The sequence below is a fragment of the Amborella trichopoda genome, chromosome 4 (genome assembly GCF_054954075.1).
Source record: "Amborella trichopoda isolate Santa Cruz 75 chromosome 4, AtrichopodaSantaCruz75HAP2 v2.0, whole genome shotgun sequence".
Classification (NCBI taxonomy): Eukaryota; Viridiplantae; Streptophyta; class Magnoliopsida; order Amborellales; family Amborellaceae; genus Amborella; species Amborella trichopoda.
In genome coordinates, this window is record NC_142339.1 from 13,772,099 (window position 1) to 13,792,001 (window position 19,903).

Genomic DNA, 19,903 nt, shown 5'->3' on the forward strand with positions numbered 1-19,903 from the left:
TTATACAAAACTTTTTCCAAATAAGAAAGTAGTTCTTCTAAAGAAAAATTCTTGAGAACAGAAAACGCTCATTTGTCATATCGCCTCCAAAAAAAAAACCGTCATTTTTTAAAAAACCTTCAAAAAAGTCGGTTTTTAATGTATTCTACAAAATCAGATACTTCTTCCTAATGAGAGACTAACTACGATCATGACCTAGTTTCTAATGAGAGACTAACTACGATCATGCCACACAATTTGCTATGACCTAGTTTCTATGCAGCCAAGCCCACATTTCTACAAATGCAGACCTATCAATAATCTATTTTTAAGATGAATTTTAATACTTAAACTTTTAAAGACACGTAATCTCTAAAATGTAGATCATGAATATGAAAAAATAAATACATTTTAAAAACTAAAAACAATAATTCCAGTAAAAAAATATTTGGACAGTTAGTTTCCATTGTTTCTAGATGTACCACCTACGTATATTCATCTTTAAAATGGATGCTTTACACTTAAAATGCAGTCCAGCCCTCTTGAAACAATTTTCCATTTCCTAATTTATGATTTAGCACCAAGCCACCCGCCACTAGGCTGTTTCAATTCCCATTGTTAAACCCTTTACTCAAAAGGGACGTATTTACAAATTTCAAGCCAATAAAAACAGTAGAACACCGTCTTCTCAGTACTTTAATAAAACCAAGACTCGGATCAAAATAAAGTCATGCTAACCACAATCACAGGTTTAAAGAGTTCGACTGATGAGGACAGGCGATACTCTATAGCATCTCTTATCATTGCTTAGTTCCTCCTCTTTTTCTTCCTCTCCTCTGATTTCTCACCAGAATTCTTCACCTGCAAGCATATTGTGAATAAAGATTACAACAAATCCACGCCGTAATAACAATCAAAAGAAAGAACTTTCCCTTGATCATAATATTACACGCAAAGAATATATCACTCACCATAATGATCAACAGGCGCACAAAAACAGCAATGAAGTCAGCAAAGAGATCAAGAGCATGCTTGACATAATCATAATCCCCAATGTGAGCCTTCTCTATGATCAGCTGAGTATCGAAGACAATGTACCCAAGGAACACCAGAAGCCCGAAGTAAAGCTGTTGTAATCACAAAAAGAGAAAAATGACAACAATAGTCAGTAAAATGTACAAAACAATGTACCCAACGAACACCAGAAACCCGAAGTGAAGCTGTCGTAACCATGAAAAGAGAAAAACGATAACAATATCCAATGAAGGACACTGCACACTCGCGAAGGGGCTGAGGTCGTGGTGGCCACACCCTAGTCACCACGTTGTGGTTTCCATTCCCAACGCACTACACATGAAAATACGGGTAGAGCCTCTCTTCCCCACTGAATTACCCAAAAAAAAAAAAACAAAAGACACTACACATGAACTTGGAGCATCAAGCTAATGACAACAATCGATCTTTTTATACCCAAAAATCAACTATTGCTCTGAGCTATTCAATAACTTCTACTTTTGCTATTTCACCTTTCGTGGAAGTTGTTTGGCAGCATCTGTCCCATTAGATGATCAAACTTACCATCTCCACAACGACAAACCATAAGGACCCATTTGGATATCTAGAAATCACTATCTGGGAGACTCATTTTTATAGAGATCAGGTATTTCCCCAGTTTGGATGCCATTTGAAGAAGGAAGATTCATCTCCATGTGGATATTTATATACACTTTTTGAGGCTAAATTGTGAAGATGTGTACTCCACCAAAATAGGTGAAATACAAATTTCCCAGAAACAACTCTATACATGGAGCCTTCGGCAGACTTCAAATCCCCCAATAATAGTTTTATCAATATATTTATGCATATTGTTATACTATTATGATATTTAATATCAGTGTTAAAAAAATCGACTCGAGCAAGGTACTCTGGACCTAGCTGATGCGAGTTACTCGGATCGCCCAAGTCCATCTCATTTTTTTAAAAGAAAATGAAGAAGAATAATGGTTATATATAGTATAAGTGCGTCTTTTATCAACAAAGTAAGAAACGGGCGTGCTAATTAGTGCACCTTATATAAAAGAACCTCTTTATAAGAGGTTTTGAGCTCAACTACTGATTGAAAAAAGATATGGGGACTTAAAGCTTCACTGAGGGTATGGCCCTTAATAGAAGGGAATGACGGACAAGATTCATGTAGCCAATCCCAAATAGTTGAGAAAAATCTTTGACGATGATGATGATAAATCATGAAGGAAAAGAGGTAGGCTCAAAAAAACATAGTTGGAAGTAGAGATAAAAAATATGGGGACTTATAACTTCACTGAGATTGCCCCTTGATAGAGTAGAATATGAACCATGATTCATGTGGAAAAGATTGTGATGATGATCATCACATTTAGGATCAATTATTATTATTATTGGTAATTTAAACTTCAAACCTCTCAAAAATAGCCTTCCTTTTAAATAAAATTACTAAAATAATTACAATTAATATGTATAATATATAATAAATATTATTAGTATATTACTGCAGTAAATACTATTAGTATTTATAGTGAAATACAATTAGTGTGCCTCCACTAGGTAATAAGATGATAGAGCAAACTTAAGTCGGCTACCCATGTGCAACACAGACCTAGTATAGCACCTATTAGGAGGTGCAAGTTTGTACAAGTAGAAGGCTCAAAAAGGGCAAAGGGTAAACCCAAGAGGACATGGTTGAAAGTAGTGAGAAAAGATATAGAGACTTATAGCCTCACTATAGTCCTTAAATAGAACAGATTGGCAGACTAGGATTCGTATAGCCAACCCAAAATAGTTGGGAAAAGGCTCAAATGATGATTTATAGTATACAATAATATTAGTTCCTGCAGGTAAGTTATAATAATTAAATTCTTCCAAGTATTTGTATTCTCTAATCTCTGTGTTCAACTTTTCTAAGTCCCTATTCTCTTTTTGTTTTTAATCTAATTGTCTAGTTTCATGGTGGGTAAAATATGGTGGATCAACCCATGACCAACAACAAATGACTATTCGCATTCTTAATTTGACTTGTAGCTCATTTGGTTGCAAGCACAACTTCAGCACCTTCGAAACTGTAGATTATTACATACTATCTGTTGAGTATTCACCTTACTAAGAGTACACATTTCAAATTATTAAATATTTGATACAAGCATTACAAAGATCAAGAATAGGCTCAAACATAAAAGATGAATAACCATATGTATGTCCAATTCAACAAAAAGCTGAAGGAGAGTTACATGGAGAGAGCACATCCATGATACCAGTGACCACGTGGTAGACAATGATAATGATGATGATGAAGTCGTCTTGGCTTAAGGGGACTTAACCTAAGCCAAGTTCAAGAAGCTGCAAAGCACTTCACAAGCTACGAGATCACAATAACGAGGAAAAAGGTCCACGACAAAATTAGATGAGGAAGCAGCGAAATCTAAAGATACCATGGAAGATGAGCAATATTTGGAGGAAAGGGATGACTCTTAACGATGATGGCCTGACATCATCAGCTTCAAATGCATCTGGTGGTGGAAAGGGCCATGCTATTGCCAGCAATGATTGACGAAACTCAGTTTCATTTATGAATTATGAGCTCATCGTGCTTGTTTGAAAGTTGAAACATTGTATGCTTTTTATTCAGACTCGAAACTTCAATATTTTTATCATTTTTATGAAACATTGGGTTATTGGATGCGTGTTTAGTTATGTTTTATTCTTTTATAAGCGCATTATAAGTTTATAATATATCCACGGGGTTTTCGTATTTAACCAAACCGTAAAAAACAAAAATGGACATTTTAGCGCCTATGTCTCTTGGCGGCTAGGGGTGGCAATGGACCTGAGAACCCGACTTGAGACCCGACCCGTGACTGGGTATGGGTCAAAAAATTGGATTCAGCATGTCAGATCTAGGTCCAAATCTTGGACCCGGGTCTAGGTCCGGGTCCAGGTCCATGTAGGCCGAACCCAAATAGTGTTAATATAATAATATTTAATATAAAATGTTGAAATAGATATAACTATATATTTTTAGTTATAATATTTAAATAATACATGCATACATTTAACATAAAATTTAAATATATTTAAATATATAAATTTTTTATTTTTGGGTTGGGTCCAATCAGTTCCGGATCCAAAAACTTTGAGTTCAGGTCCAACCTATTGCCACCCCTAAAGGCAGCCCAGCCTCCTCAATGCCTAGGTGGTGCCTAGCAGCTTCTCCAACATTGATTTAATGTTATGCATATTATTACACTATTGTGATGATGTTTATTAATACATTTTGCTATTATTTTTATATTATTATCAATGCTTTGTTATTATTAATATTAATAATATTACTACAATACATTAACATCAACATTTATTATTCTTATACTAATGATATTCTTAATGTATGATTATATATCACATTAACAAACAGTGGACAAATTTTTGAGGTCTCCTCCTCTGGCATCTCCCTAAGACATGCATCACCAGGTATCCCAATAGGCCCTAAGGTCAAAAAGGCCACTGACAAGCACAAGAAACACTAATCAATCATGCAGTTCAAGTCAGATTTCTTTCTTTTATTTCTCAGAAGAGAGGTCTCAATCGAATAAAAAGGAGGATTGAAATGCTAACGAGGTGAGGACGGATGCTGATTAGGTCAATCCAGTCCACTTATACTACCAAAAATTAACCACTTCATGAGGCATCTCTTTCATGTATTGAGAGGTGTCTATAGAAGCATCTCTTTATTCAAGTAGTAGGAGGTATCGATACAAGCATCTCTCAGTATGATCGATTGTACCACCTCCATGTAAATATCTATCTTGGAATGAAAACTCTATGTTTGAGATACAATAGAAGATGTTGTCTTGCCCCTCACAAAAGAAGAATGGAATAAAGCCCAAAACTTAAAGCACAAGCCAAATATATGTCCGTTTCAATCCCATTTTATTCTATTGGTTTTTAAATAATCCCAATAGTCTTTTCTTCTTTTTTTTTCCCTTATTTTATCTGTATCTCTAATCATTCTCTCTCATTTGCACAAACTTCAACTCTAATACTCTCATTTATCTACTTGTCATACCTTGATTTTAATAAATTTTGCAATTCGTTCAGAGTTTGTTACAAAACAAATTACATCTACAGAGGTTTTGTGGACCTTATTCTGAGTTTGTCCCTTACTTTTGGAGCATGTGTCTTTTATAATTATTCGAAGACCAAAATTATGGCTTGGCCTGATATCAAGCGCTTGCAAATCCATGCATTCAACTATATTCCCTACAAATTAGTACAATATATACCCAATAACTAAAACCTCAAACTTATAAAACCCTGTATCTTTTTTTTAAAAAAAAAAACAAAATTTACAAACTCTAAAAAATAAAATATATAATTTCTAAACAGTGAAACATATATAAGTAGTCAAGGTCTTAAACTTGAGAAATTTAAAAATTACACACAAGGTCTGAATAGTAGAGTATATACAAGTTCTTTCGACTACTGAATGAATGGATAAAAGGGATACAGATAGAGAAGTGATAAATCACTTACAAATAAAAGAAAAATATGAGCTGTACATTTTTTCAAATTAGTATCCTTAAAATTTGAAAATACTTTGCCATTTCACCATCTTAAATTTTAAAAAAACTTCACCATTTCAGCATCTTAAAACTTTAAGAGATGCATTACCATTTCACTTTTTAAAATACAAACTAACAATATTCGTAAACTAACTAATTCAATGTTTTTGAACAATATTAACTCACACTGTTAAGTTATTATGCTTTAAGGCATGAAAACATGGTACAGTCCATACAAAATGTTCAACAGAACTTTTCAATACAAAATGTATTAGCATTTGAAGTGTTTCATTATAACAAAATAATTCTAGTATAGATAATTTGAGGTATAGTCATTCATAGAATATAAAAGGAAACTTTAAAACTGCCCAAGAAATTAAAAAAGGATTTTGCGTCCACCCACACACCTTCACCCAAAGGGGATGGAAAAAAAGAAAAAGAAAAAGAAATCAAACCCAACACCCTTGCAGTGTGGTAGCAGTCGGGAGGGGAGAGAGAGAGAGAAGGGGCTTTGATAGAAAAACTAAGAGCTAACAGAAGCTCGTTACCTCATAGCAACATGCAACACAGGGAAATGAAAGGAAATTTTTGTTCAAAAACCAGTACCAATATCTTACCTCAAACTTGAAGGTTGCAGCTGAGCCACCAAATAAACTGGAGGCGAACTGCACCCAAAAGAGGATGCTGATCCCAGCAGAGAGAAGTCCTCCAATGAAGAGGTATTCCCTGCGTCTGGCGAGGATTGCTGCTCCTGAGAAGCATGCAAAAGCTATGGCCGAGCCCATAAAAGCACTCACCAAAAGGCTAAAATAAACCAAACAAAAAGGTTCATGCATTAGTCTTGTGTCCTTGTAGAAACATATTTTTGCTAGTAACAACTTGAAAGTCAACAAGCCAGGGGTTTCATCTATAAATGATTTAGCCGTAATATTAAATTGTGGTTTGTTCTCATAGAGTAGAAGCAGAAAGGAAGGGGAGTGGAAAAAGCAAAGATGGAGATAAAACAATAGAAAATAATGGGGAAAACAAATGAAACAAGCTAAGACATCAAGCACCAAAACGTTTACATGTAAAGAATAAAATCTTTTACTGTTGGTAGGAGGAGGTCGCAATCATCCAAGCTTTCATATATGGAATTGAGTGGCCAAGTGTTCTTTATTTCTCAAAAAGATTTGCTCAAATTTCATATCCGCCTACTAAAGGAAATTGTAACCTTCTTGTACCAAAGATGATAAAAAATCATCTTGCATACGCTCCAAAAATTATATCCTTTGCAATTGAACTAAGTACACATCATACTTCCCTTGTTGAACATACTTTACAACGGATAGAGTTTAGGACAAATTTCCTAAAGAATATTGGAAACTAAAACTCTTGGAAGCGATTCCAAAGCAATTTTTTGGGCTGTGTATTCCAAAACTTTATTCTAAACCCCAGTTGTATTACAATTCAAATGTGTCACTGGACTTAATGCATAAAAACCTCACAAACCATGACACGGTGGCATAAAATTCATCATTAAGTAATGGCAATTACAATCATCTTGCATACACTCCAAAAATTATATCCTTTGCAATTGAACTAAGTACACATCATACTTCCCTTGTTGAACATACCTTACAGCAGATAGAGTTTAGGACAAATTTACTAACAAATATTGGAAACTAAAACTCTTGGAAGCAATTCCAAAGCAATTTTTTGAACTCATTTTTTCAAGTTTTTAGCAACATTTCTGTAACATATTGACCTAAATAACATTGGGTGAGGGAGAGATAGGTAAAACACCAGCGAACACATAAATACAGGCAAAAATATATTAGAAAGCTCAAATATGGGCCAGAATAACAATAAAAAGACAAATCGATAAATTTTAAATCCAGTTTATCCCATGACTTGTATGAGATTCCATAGATTCTTGAATCATTTACACCAATGATCCAAACAACATAACAAGTAATTAACCATAATTCAAGTAAAACCATCAATAGAAAACCAATTTGATGGACTGGTATGCTATGAATCCCAGAGGGATAGCAAGAGAAGAGAATTGGGTATGAGAAGAGGCTCACCTTGGATCCAGTTCAATCACCATCTGAATCAGAGGTCCCAAAGTTGCTCCTTGAAAGAAAGAAGATGCCAATAAAAGACCCAACCTCTTCTTCTGCAAAGAATGAAGTACAATAAAAAAAATCTGACAATTACTCTCCTTGTGCCCTCATTCTCCAAGAGAACGAAAAGAAATCCAGAAAAGCACAAACGAAAACCCCAATTCAACAAGAAACACAACAAAGAAACGCATTAACCAATTACAAACAATAAATAAATAATAAAGAATTGCAGGGAACATTAAATCAAGAAAGACAACACCATAAATAAAATTTAGAAGCGACAAAGATAAAGAATCAATGATTAAGCATAAATAGTAGGAAGGATTTAGGGATAAACCTATTCATGAGGATTTTGTTGGGACAAAGTCAGAGAATCAATAATTAAGTATAAATAGTAGCAAGGATTTAGGTACGAACCTCTTCACGAGGGTGAGAGGATGTAGACAGAAGCCATAGAATGGAAACAATCCCTCCAACGAAGGTCAGGAGCCCACCGATATTCCATAGAAGATGGAAGTAAGACCCCACCGCGCAAGCCGCAATACAGCAACATAGTGACAAATAAACCTGCATACAAACTCATTAATTGATAGAAACGATCAGATCTTGGAAACGATTCATGGCAAACCACAAGAGCAAGAGAGAAAATCAAGACACTCGAGGAATTCTGAAAGCTGAAGAGAGAGAATCCGAAAGGAATAATAGCATAGACAACAAACAAAAGAGAGAGAAAATCCAGAGAGATTAATAATACTTAATTTTCCGCCAGAAACTTAGCAAGAAAGAGAAGAATGCAGAGAGAAATACCCTCTTGAGATGGTCCTGAACACGAGGACTGATCTGGTGAAAATTCTTCAGGGTATCGTAGCTCCAAGCCGAAGGCCCTGACGCGAAGGAGCTGAACAAGTTCTCCATCTCTTTCACAACAAATAACGTAACCTTCTGTTCTTCGATTTGAAAAAATTGCAGAGATCCCTACCCTTTGATTGATTTCGTCACAAAATTGCAGTCTGCGGCGTTATCGAGAGAGACACAAGTTGAGCCCTAGAAACAATGGCCTTCTCCCTACTTCAATGTAAATTTGGCCTGAACACTACTTCAATGTAAATTGTAAATTATATAGAGTCCGATGAGAGAGAAAGAAAAGAAAGAGGGAAATTGCGAGGAAGGATCGTCTCTGGCGACTTCGATTTTGATATTAGCGGTCAAGATAAACGAGAAGCTTCTGGAGCGTTGGAGAAATTTTGATACGGATGGATGGGTGCTTGCTTGACAACGCATAGGCCGCGAATTTGCCGTTCGTTTTGAACATCAATGGTAGAGATGAAATATTCCTTTATTTTTATGGTTCTTTTCTCTTGTATCCGTGCTGTCTATCGTCGGATTGAACGATGGAATTCGGGATCGGCCACGTCATTGGCGTTGCGCATTTTCGATAAGAAAAAGTTTACGAGATTTTTTTTTTTTTTTTTTGTTTTTAACGCTAACATACGACTTGTTATTAATTCGTATATAAAATACAAGATGTTCAAACACTGACACAATATTATAGAAAAGAAGTCATCAACAGAAACACAATATTACAGAAAAGAAGTAACAAACAGATAGGGAATATGAACTCCTCATTTAGTAAAAACATCGACATCTTCATTCGCCTCTCTATAACAATGTTAGACAATTGTTGTAGAGGTTGATAAAATATCTCAAATTTGATGAAAAATAGTCTCTAATCTCCAAAAGATTTTGGCCTTTTTCTTACTCTAGGTAATGGCATTTGTCAAGTCTCCTTCGATAATCCTGCCCCTTTCCAAAGTTCATAACAATTTCAAACATTCTAATAAACATCCTGTTTCCACCTCATTTGTTGTTGTGATACCACAAGGATCAAATAAGAAAAAATAATTTGACCCAAATTATTTCTGATGAGTCCAACATAGCTGGCTGGTCCTGGATTGCCAAGTGAACTTTCATCAAAATTAAATTTGAAGGAATTCACTTGTAGTGGTATCCAAACAACCTCATTTTGAGTGTTGATGGTAACAACCAAAGTCGTCACTGCCGAAGGATTGCTAATGATAAGACTATTTGGAATAACGCCATTATCCTTATGTGCAAGGAACCAATCAGCTACAACTGCCAAAATATTCGATATTAATGTAGATAGATCTGCAATTATACTATCAAAGGCTTTTCTATTTCTTTCCTTCCATACATTCTAAAGAAGGTTAACCCAACTAGATCTCCAAACGATAGTTCCCATCTTTGAAATATCGGGTCTGATCCATTGGTCAAAAAAAACTCCGACATTTTAGAGCAAAGGTAATGATAGATTAAGACACTAGCGAGCATAATCCAATGATAAGTAACAAAAGGGCATGAGATGAAAAGATGCTACGAAGTTTCATCACTGGCTTTGCACATGATACATACATTGGTGATAATAAACCCCATCTTTCTCAAGTTGTCAACAATTGTTAATTTATCTTGACACATGATCTATAAGAATAACTGCACTTTAAGAGGCACATGCACTTTCTTAATTTCGAATAAACCAACATCTAATTCTCTCCAACGATCATATAGGCTAACTTAACCGAAAAGTCTCCCGAAGGGGTACGATCCCAAATAAAGATATCATCCATATTTGGAGTCAAATATGTGTCATTCAATAATTCCAACAATGTCTGATACTCCTCAATGAATTTGTCTGTACCTCCTCAATTTTTAATATTTTTAAGTGATCATAGATCTACTTCATCTACATTATTTTTTAGGCTTTGAATTTTATAATTAGATATGAAAATAAATTTTTAGCTCGTCATATGAATTTTTTTTTTTTGAAACGACATATATCGACACTATATTGCGTTACAGCTTTGGAGGGTTCACTTAACCAAGCCACTGCTTATGAGTCACCAGCTCATTCTTCAACAAGCAAGCAATCAGAGATCTAATCATCCTCCCACTACTTGGGAGCTCATGGTTTCATGTTCTTTTTCACTCCGCGATGGGGGTTCATTTGCCTTACTTTCATTGTTAAGGGCCTCAGCCTTATACAAACCACACCCTTTTCAATATCATGTAGGCTTAAAGCATTCACCAAATATCACGTGGGCTTAAAACATTCAACCAAAAAAAAAAAATGGACAGCATTAGAAATTAAAGGATGCGGCTTTTATAAGACCTAGGCTTTATGAAAACAAAGTAAAGCTTCACATTAAATCTTAATCCAGAAAGTATTTTCGTCATTAGAAATCTATGATGGCTCTAAAATCAATTTCCAACATTGACTATGAAATTTGACCCAAAGAATGGTATAGATCTATAAACCCTTATTTTTAGGGTGAAATGGATGGTCTAGATAATGTGTTACAATATTTTAAGGCTTGAAGTCTTATTTGTTTTTACTACAATAACATTCAAGGCCGAAATGATTGATTTGAAGGTTTTTTCGATGCGAAAACCATAATTTTCAATGATCTTTGAGGTGATGCTTTATTTATTTTTATAGGACTGCAGCCCTATCAAAATGTTTTTCAAAATAAAAATGTCATCTTTGCTATTGTTAAATTTTGAAAAAATATTGTTAAAAGGTATGAAATCCTTAAAAAATCATTAAAGGAGTCAAATTATCCTTTAATGATTTATTTAGGGATAAATTAGGTGAAGAAAGAAAATGGTAATATGAAGATGATCTCAATTGGAATGAGATGGCTGACTGTATCAAGAAAGTGGCAAAAAAAGTTATAGGAGAATCTAGAGGGAAAAAAAAATCTGATAAGGAAACTTGGTGGTGGAGTGATGAGGTTCAGAAGGGCATTAGCGATCATATTATGAAACTTGACAGTATAATAGAAACAATCAAAATTTAAAACAATATAAAAATGCTACGAAAAACAATAAACAAATAGTAAGTAAAGCTAAACTTAAGGCATATGATAATCCAGCGTTTAACAAATCGCCGAGTCGAACCGGACTCGCCCGGTTCGACTCGGAATTCATGAAAATGGACCGGATCGGTTTAAAAATCGAGAATCGTCGGGTTCTAGAGAGAACCGGACGATTCCGCACAGTGACTCGCCGATTCACTGTGCGGAATCGGCGAGTCCGTGAAGAACATCGGTTGCACAGTGTTCTTCACGGATTCTTTCAAATTTATCATTTTTTGATCATTTTTTTTGTTTTTTTTGGCATGTGATCTGATTTGCAGGCTGTAAACAGCTTTATTCAGCTTTTTCAAGAATTAAATGGTGGAAAAATTGGTTGTTTTTGGATCACGAAAAATTCGGGGTCTAGGGTTTCCGCCTTTTCTGAAATTTCATGCCAAATAGGGGATGAATCTTTCAAAATTTGTAAGCTTGTTTATCAGAAAAGCTGTGAATCAAAACCTTTTGTTACTAATTTGTGATAATCGTTGAGAAAAACAGAGTTTTTTGGAGATTGAAGGCTTCGGTTCACAAAAACAGGTAAGAACTTTGGGTTTTTTTTTTTTTCCGCCATTTGATTTATTTCACGGCATATTTTGAATAAAATGAGTTCAATAATTAGGGTTTTTAATCTTTATTGTGTCTAGTATGATTTAAAATTTTCAATTTTACGTAATCTGGTCAATTACAGCAAGAAATTTGATATGAACAGTGAGATGTCTGCGGAACCAAATTCCGCTGTTTTTTTTTTTTTTTTTCCGCCTTTTGATTTTGTTTTCATGATATATTAGAAATAATGTGTTAAAAATTTAGGTTTTTGATTCCTTATATTGTTGTTTATCAGAAAATATACTCAATTGGATGTAATTTATTCACTTAGAGGTGAATTTTTGAGTTAAAATCGCTTATGTAAAACGACTCTGTGAAGAACAATTTTTTTTTTTTTTTTTTTTTGTAGCCCATGATAGAATTTTTTGTAATCCATGATCGAATTTTTTGTAATCCATGATCGAAATGTTTGTTTTTTTTTCTTGTAATCCATGATCGAATTTTATTTTTTATTTTTTATTTTTGTAATCCATGATAGAATTTTTTGTAATCCATGATCGAATGTTTTGTAATCCATGATCGAAATGTTTGTCTTTTTTTGTAATCCATGATCGAATTTTTTGTTTTTTGTTTTTTATGTAACCCATGATAGAGTTTTTTGTAATCTATGATTGAATTTTTTGTTATCCATGATGTAAATGTTTTTTTCTTATTTTGTAATCCACGATCGAATTTTTTGTTTTTTTTTTGTTTTGGTAATCCATGGTCGAATTTTATGTAATCCATGATCGAATTTTTTGTAATCCATGATAGAATTTTCTGTAATCCATGATCGACTTTTTGTAATCCATGATCGAAATGTTTGTTTTTTTTACTTGTAATCCATGATCGAATTTTTTGTTTTTCTTTTTTTTTTGTAACCCATGATTGAATTTTTTGTAATCCATGATCGAATTGTTTTTTTCTGTTCTTGTAATCCACGATCGAATTTTTTATTTTTTTATGTTTTTTTTTTTTTTTTGTAATCCATGATCGAATTTTATGTAATCCATGATCGAATTTTTTGTAATCCATGATCGAATTTTTTGTAATCCATGATTGAATTTTTTGTAATCCATGATCGAATTTTTTGTAATCCATGATCGATTTTTTAGAAAAATTATGATTTTTTTTTTTTAATCCATGATCGAACTTTTTGAAAATTTGTTAATTTTTTTTTTAATCCATGATCGAATTTTTTGAAAATTTGCTGTACTTTTTTTGTTTTATTTCTTTTTATCCATGATTGAATTTTTTGAAAAATGATGATTTTTTGAAAAGATGTGAAAATCGTGATAAAGTTTTGATTATCATGATGTATTAAACATTTAAACCCAATTTTAAATTTTTATTGTTTGAGTTTGCTGTAAATTTTTTTTTTTTTTTTCCATAATCGAGTTTTTTGAAAAATGATGATTTTCCGAAAAGATGTGAAAATCGTGACGAGGTTTTAATTATCATGAGGTATTAAACCATATTTTAAATTTTTATTGTTAAAGTTTTTGTTGAAAAAATTGTATGTTGATGGATTATTTATGCAAAAAAATGCATGTTATTATATTTTCAATACAAAACTGTATTTTTTTTATCTGTTGTTCATGGATATTTTAGTTGGAATGACTGATGTTAGCCGGCTCTTTGAAGAATTGTTTTTATTATTAATTTTTTAATGCAAAAAATGTATGTTCTTGATAATTGAGTTGTAGCCATGTTTGGAGCTTGCATTTTGTATTATTCTAAATGTTTGTAATTGATATGTACGTAAATATTATTGTCAAAAAAGGTATTTTGCAATAACAAATAACAACGAATATGACTACATGAACTACCGCAACATATTATCACTACATATGGTGATTATTTTTCTTTTTGAACTGTCAGGTTAATTTAAACTTTTTACATCTTAAAACAGTTGAATCATGTCAAGATTTACAGAAGACCCTGCATGGCAACATGGGGTCAGACTTGATCCCAACAAGAAAGACAAAATTATTTGTAATTACTGTCAAAGAGTGATAAGTAGTGGGGTACATAGGTTCAAGCAACACTTGGCAGGGGTTAAGGGAGAAGTTTCTGCATGCACTAGTGTCCCTAGTAACGTAAAAAAACAGATGGTGGCAATTCTTAATGCTAGCAACGGTAAAAAAATTGCCAAACATAGGATGAATGAGGAGATAGCTAGTTTATATACACCATCAAGCAGGAATGATACAAAAGAGCAATATAATTATGACCTAGAAGAGCAATATAATAATGAGTTGGACATGGCCACACGATTGAGTTTACATGAACAATATCAAAGGGAATGTGGGTTTAGAATGCTTGGTGGGTCTAGCTCAGACATGCATGGTGGGCCTAGCTCCGATATGCATGGTGGGCCTAGTTCAGATATGTATGGCGGGTCCAGCTCGAGCATGTATGGCGGGCCCAGCTCAAATATGTATGAAGGGGTTGGTGGCAATATGTATCAAGGAGAATCAGTTGTTGAAGAAATTGTTTCTAAGTTACCTAGGAGTGCCAGTATTGCAGGTCATGGCCGTAAAGACCCATTTCTCTCAAAGCCTAAGTCACAACAGATGACCCTAAAATGCATGGTTAAAAGTACAAGAAACATGTTAGGGAGATATGTTGGTAAATGGTTCTACGATAAAGGGATTCCCTTTGATGCAGCCAATAGCCCATATTTTCCACCTATGGTTAGTGCAATCCAGAGAGCCGGGCCCGGGGTAAAACCCCCGACGGCATATGAGCTCAGTGGGCCAATATTAGATGAAGAGGTAGAGGAAGTTAAAAAGTGGATTGAAGAATATAAACAGAGTTGGCCAAGGACAGGAATTACTCTCATGAGTGATGGTTGGTTGAATAAAGTTAGCAAAAAGGAGTTTTTAAACTTCTTCGCCTATTCCCCAAAAGGTACAGCTTTTTTGTCTAGCAAAGACGTATCAGGGACGAAGAAGGATGCAAACTTCTACGTACGACTATATGATCAGATAGTGGAGGAGGTGGGAGATAAGCATGTAGTCCAGTTTATTACGGACAATGCGCGTGCATGTGTTTCTGCGGGCAGCAAGTTGATAGATAAGAGGAAGCATCTAGTATGGACCCCGTGTGCTGCACACAGCATCGATCTTATGTTAGAGGAAATCGGTGAGATCAAAATTGTGAAGGAGACTCTTGATGAAGCAAGGTTGGTGTCGAGATTTATATACAACCACTCTAAAATATTATTTCTGTTTAGAGAACACTCTAAGAAAAAAGAGATAATCAGGCCTGCCATAACCCGCTTTGCGTCCGATTACTTAGCTGTGGACTCCATTCGACAATCTGAAGGTGCATTAAAGAGATTGTTTACTTGTGAAGAGTGGTTAAATGACCGCCTCTCGAAGTCCAGTACCGGTATAAAAGTGGATAACATAATCTCAAATAGGTTGTTCTGGTCTCGATGTTCCAGTGTTGTAGAGGCCACTGCCCCTTTGGTCATGGTGTTAAGAATGGTGGATGCTGATAAGAAAGCTACCATGGGTATCCTTTATGAAGGTATTGAGAGGGCGAAATCAGCTATTGGGGAGAAGTGTAATTTTGCTAGCAAAGTGATCGAGATTATAGAAAAGAGGTGAAACACCAAATTCGGACGTCCAATTCATTATGCTGGTAAATATATATTTATATCATTACAATGTTTCAGTTTAAATCATTTTTTTATGAAATTGTAAATGACATTTTTCTACCTATATATTTTTTAGGTTATTACTTCAACCCAAAATTTTTCTATTTGACACCTGAACAACCCCACAAGATTATGGAAGGGGTCAGATACATTATTGCCAGGTTGGAGAGAAGCCATCGAAACCAAGTAGCAGCAATACATGAGGTATTATTTGATGTTTGGGTAAGAACTTCATTGAGTTGTTATATTTGTGAGGAATAATGCACTAAAACGTAATATATTTGTTTTAGCTTGCTATGTATAGGGATGCTATAGGATCCTTCGAAACTAGACTTGCCAGAAATTCTTGAACTATGATGGATCCAGGTTATCCCCTCGCTAATATTTTGTTTATTCATATATTTAATCTTATGAATTGTTCTTGCCCTTATAATGCTTTTTACATTTTAATCCAGCTGAATGGTGGGAGATATATGGTACTGATGCACCTCACCTAAAGAGGATAGCAATCAAGGTGCTCTCCCAAACATGTTCTGCTACTGGCTGTGAGCGCAACTGGAGTACGTTCCAATGGTTGCACACTACTAGGAGGAATCGACTCGCTTCTGAGAAGCTTCATAAACTAGTCTACGTTCATTATAATTTAAACCTTAGAGAGCGACAAATAAGAAGGAAGCTTGAAGACTATGGGCCGATAGACTTAGACACAATATTTGTCACAGACACAGTAGACCGATGGGTAGTAGAAGAGGAGGAGCCAGTGTTGCACAAGAGAGCGTCCCTTGAGGCTATCGGTGATGAAGATATTGAAGAAAGTGATGAGCGGCATGAAAGAGGAAGCAGCCAGCCAATGTATCCACAATATGTCGGTGATATTGCACCTAATGAGGGAGAGTGGGAAGGGGGTCTAAGAGAAAATGAGAGAGGTGATGATTCTGAGGCCACCCTATCCCAGCCATATTATTCACATATCGAGTCCCAATAGCAACAGTGTAGGGATGAGCACGACAGTGCAGGTGAGCATGAAGGATGGACAAGCTTCGGGGATTTTGGATTGGGAACACAACAAAACACTAACACTCAGGGATTTGGGAATAGTCAGACGCCTGCTAATATCGATGATTCGTTTTTAGATCGAATCAATGAATTGTCAAACGAATTTAATCAATGGCACCAGCGTGACCAAGAAGAACAACAACGTCGTCTATCATTTTATTTTTAGATCGTATGTTACTAATTTTATGCTTTATTGTAGTCCATGTATGTTGATATACTTATTCCATGATAATTCTATGTTTATCCTTTTGTGTGATGTAAATTAAATGTTGAATGGCGGTTCATGCAGGGGAAGAACATATCAATATTCGCATATTCATTCAAAAACATGAAAATTCTTAATGGAGTACCCTCATTTTTTATTGAATTCCTAAAAAACAATATTTATAATGAATTTTAATAATTTTTTCGAATTTTTTTGAAACTTTATTATGACCGATTCACTTGATTCCGATCCGGATCGCCAATTCGCCAATCCGGATCGCCGTTTCGTCGATCCGGATCGGTTTTTGGAAAGCCCGATCCGGGTCACCGATCTGGTTTTTAAACCATTGTGATAATCTATACAATAAACTGGGTACAAGAGAAGGTGAAAAAGATGTATTCAAATTAGCAAAAATAATAGAGAAAATTTGTAGGGATCTAAATTATATTAAATGCAGTAAGAGTGAGGATGAAAGGGTTTTGGTGAAGGATGATGAGGTCAACGAAAGGTAGAGAGTTTATTTTTCAAAAATTATTAAATGACGAACACAATGGGAATATAGTGGTAGAAGAAACTAGTGGTTTACATGAGGGCTGAGGTCATAAATACATTTGTAGGATTATGATGTCGGAAGTAAAAGAAGCTTTAAAAAGAATAAAGATTGGAAATGCTTTAGGATTAGATGGTATCCCTATAGAGGTTTGAGAATGCATGGAGAGATTTGCATTGACCGGCTAACGAAGCTCTTCAACAAGGTGTTGAGAACAAAAAAAATGAGAGACGAATGAAAGAAAAGAATTGTGGTACCTATTTACAAGGACAAAGGATATATACAAAATTATACGAACTATCGAGAGATCAAGCTTATGAGCCATATAATGAAGCTCTTAGAGAGAGTGATTGAGCAAAGACTAAGGCATGAAACTAGTGTATTTGAAAATCAATTTGGTTTTATGCCACGAAGGTCAACAAGAAGCTATTTTCCTACTTAAACAACTGATTGAGAAGTTGGACGAATGAAAAAGACCTCCATGTGGTATTTATCGATCTGGAGAAAGCTTATGACAAAGTACCCCGATATTTGATTTGGCGAGTGTTGGAAAAGAAAGGAGTTTCTATACATTACATCAACTTGGTGAGACACATGTACGATGGGGCGCTAACTAGTATACGAACAACTAGTGGAGAGACGAGTGAGTTTTTAGTGACAATAGGTTTACATCAAGGGCCAGCATTGAGTCTGTGCCTCTTTATCTTAGTTATGGATAACTTAAATAGGCACATACATGATGAGGTAATGTTGTTTGCAGATGACATAGTTTTGATCAATGAGACCCAAAATGATGTCAAATTAAAGTTAAAACTTTGGAGGGATGCTCTGGAATCCAAAGGCTTTAAAATTAGCCAGACTAGGACATAATATATGGATTGTAAGTTTAGTATTAATAGGAGTAAAAACAAGGAAGTAGTTAATATTGACGGCCAAGAAGTACAAAAAAGACCGCACTTTCGATATCTTGGATCAATAATTCAGAAAAATTTAGAGATTCAAGAAGATGTCCATACAGAATTAGAGCTGGGTGGACGAAGTGGAGATATACAACTGGAATTTTCTGTGATCGTCGCATACCAATGAAACTAAATGGCAAGTTCTATAAGACAGTTGTGAGACCATCTTTACTCTATGAGACTGAATGTTGAGCAGACAAAAAACAATATATCCATAAAATGAGTGTAGCAGAGATGAGAATGTTGACATGGATGAGTGATAAAGACAAAAAGGGATATAATTCGAAATGAATCAATCAGGAGAATTTAAGTGTGGCGTTGATAGATGATAAGATGAGAGATAATATACAGGTGGGCTAGACATGTGTGGTGTCATCCAAGTACAACACCAGTTAGGATGTGGTTGGAAGTAATTTGGAAAGATATGGAAACTTATGGCCTCATTGAGGGTACGACCTTTAATCTACTAGAATGACGGACCACAATTGATGTAGCCGACCCAAATTAATTGGAAAAAATATATGATGATGATAATGATTAAAGGAGTCAAATTATCCTTATTAATATTTGAAGGTATACATGTTTTTTTTTCATTTTACATAGACACCTCCTCTAAAATATTTTAAAAAATACCCAAATTGCCTTGGTCTATTAGTTGAAATGGGTAACAATGAAAGGCACTTCAATAATTTGACCCCAAAAAGCTCTCACCTAAATGATAAAAATGCCCCTAATTGTTCCGTAGTACAAATAAAGAACACACTGTTCAGTATTAATAATGTAGAACAACTAGGTGTAGTTTTGTAATTTGATACATGCAAGTATTTAAGTGTAAAATGATAAAATACGCCAAATTGTTCTACATTACTAATACTTAACAATGTGTTTTTTATTTGTAAAAATATATTAATCAAGACAAATAAAAAATATATAACATGTAAGGTCCATGGCCATGCACGCACCACCAGACATGGCCAAGTGAAATTGGCTTGACTATACAAAGTCCTAAGATCATTTTTGACGATTCCTTTCTAAAGCTGCTTGTCTCGGCCTTAAGGAATGAACAAAAAAGAAGAACAAGAACCACGTTTCTTGAAAAGATGTACAGGAAATCCCTTCCAAACAAATATTTAGGAAGTTTATTCTAAATTTCTATGACAAATTAGTTTTCCTTAGATTAGATCAACAAAAAATGATTAAAATATCTTATCATTTTGAAGGTCGTCTAAAATAATGTTTGTCATGTAGCATGAACTCCTGAATAATGTTTG

General features: G+C 34.6%; 1 protein-coding gene across 1 annotated transcript; it reads right to left on the reverse strand.

Annotated features, from left to right (window-relative positions):
• Positions 1-521: 521 nt before the first annotated feature.
• LOC18423225 (bax inhibitor 1) lies at positions 522-8,785 on the reverse strand. The gene is made up of 6 exons (XM_006827827.4): positions 8,489-8,785; positions 8,099-8,248; positions 7,643-7,734; positions 6,191-6,377; positions 951-1,106; positions 522-840 (listed from the first exon to the last, which is right to left on the reverse strand). The coding sequence occupies exons 1-6, from the start codon at positions 8,594-8,596 to the stop codon at positions 787-789; spliced, it is 747 nt and encodes a 248-aa protein (XP_006827890.1). The 5' UTR covers positions 8,597-8,785; the 3' UTR covers positions 522-786.
• Between the last annotated feature and the right edge of the window lie 11,118 nt (positions 8,786-19,903).